Source organism: Verticillium alfalfae, genomic scaffold, assembly GCF_000150825.1.
Source record: "Verticillium alfalfae VaMs.102 supercont1.3 genomic scaffold, whole genome shotgun sequence".
NCBI classification, from domain to species: Eukaryota; Fungi; Ascomycota; class Sordariomycetes; order Glomerellales; family Plectosphaerellaceae; genus Verticillium; species Verticillium alfalfae.
In genome coordinates, this window is record NW_003315036.1 from 1,042,853 (window position 1) to 1,044,491 (window position 1,639).

General features: G+C 63.5%; 1 protein-coding gene across 1 annotated transcript; it reads left to right on the plus strand.

The window, feature by feature from the left end:
• Positions 1–113: 113 nt before the first annotated feature.
• VDBG_02840 (predicted protein) lies at positions 114–1,549 on the plus strand (the record flags this gene model as incomplete). The annotated part of the gene is made up of 2 exons (XM_003006655.1): positions 114–526; positions 598–1,549. 2 exons carry the CDS (start codon positions 114–116, stop codon positions 1,547–1,549), a joined length of 1,365 nt encoding a protein of 454 aa, XP_003006701.1.
• Between the last annotated feature and the right edge of the window lie 90 nt (positions 1,550–1,639).

Below are 1,639 nucleotides of genomic sequence, written 5' to 3' on the forward strand. Positions count from 1 at the left end.
TTCGCCGTCGGCACTACCGTGGTGGGAGAAGCAGCTCTTGCTCGTTGCGCGATCGCCTAGTCACTCATTACCAGTCACTCGTTTTACAGTTACTTAATTTTCCATCATTCAAAATGGTCGCCGCCGGAACCGCGAGGCTTATTGCCTCTTCCATGCTCCTTGGCCTGTCCACGGCCATCGTGGTCACGCCAGGACAACCCGCCGCCGGTCTCGAGTCTGCTGGTGTCAAGGACAGCCGCTTCACCTTCAGCCAGCACCCCGTCGTCGTCCCAAACCCCGGCGCCATCGGCACCTTCACAGATGGACCCCAAGGTCTCACCTCCGGTATCATCATGAGCACCGGTCTCGTCTCCAATGCCGTCGTAGGAAGCACCCCCAACACCAACTTTGGCTTCAACTCGGGACAGCCCATCAGGGGCTGCGCCGTCGGAAGCAGCGAGGAGAATGTCTACTACGGCATGTTCGTCAACGTGCCCCAGGGCGTCACCGCCATCAGGATCAACTACCTGTTCGCCACAGAGGAGCCGTAAGTCAGATCGCATTGTGGACAGCCCACAAGAGCCAGTGGCAGCACAGACACTGACAAGGACACTACAGCATCACGGGAAACCCCGACTCGTCCATCATCTACAGGGACACGATCCCTCAGCCCCAGACCGCCGTTCTGGCCACGTCCGCGCTGCCCAACACCGGTGCCACCTTTGGTCTGTCGTACGCCCGCGCCGGCGTCATCTCCAGCTACGAGTTCCCCGTCCAGCCCGGGTCCTCCCAGCACCTCGACTTTGTGCTCTGCGACTCGGGTAACGGTAATTTCGACTCGGTTCTGCTCGTCGACATTGTCGGCCTGCCTCTGGATCCCGTCTTCTTCCCGTCGAGCGCCGCCCCGAGCTCGATCCCCCCCAGCTCCGTGCCTCCCAGCTCGGTCGCTCCTAGCTCGGTCCCTCCCAGCTCCGTTCCCCCGAGCTCCGTGCCTCCCAGCTCTGCTCCTCCCAGCTCCGTTCCCCCGAGCTCGATTCCTCCCAGCTCCGTGCCTCCGAGCTCGGCTGCCCCCAGCTCCGTCCCGCCCAGCTCTGCTCCTCCCAGCTCGGCCCCTCCCAGCTCGGTCGCCCCCAGCTCCGTCCCGCCCAGCTCGGCTGCTCCCAGCTCTGCTCCTCCCAGCTCTGCTCCTCCCAGCTCTGCTCCCGCCAGCTCTGCTCCCGCCAGCTCTGCTCCCGCCAGCTCTGCTCCCGCCAGCTCTGCTCCCGCCAGCTCGGCTCCCGCCAGCTCGGCTCCCGCCAGCTCTATTCCCAGCTCGGCTCCCAGCTCTGCCCCTGCTAGCTCTGCTGCTCCCAGCTCCGCTCCCCCCAGCTCCGTCTCGGATGTTGTATCAAGCTCCGCTTCCGATTCGACATCCTGCGACGATGTTGCCTCTTCGACTGCTGTTCCGTACGGCTCCATCGTGCCTTCCTCCGTTGACGATTACGCCGTCCCCACAACCAAGGACGTCTACGCCGCGAGACGAGCTGCTCGGAGTCGGCTGTGCCTACGACCGTCAACGATTACGATGTGATCATCACGTCTGTCGTGACACATCACTACACACGTCGACTGGCAACCCAACCTCGCTGTGCCTGTGAGTCTGCACGACGCTTGTACTACG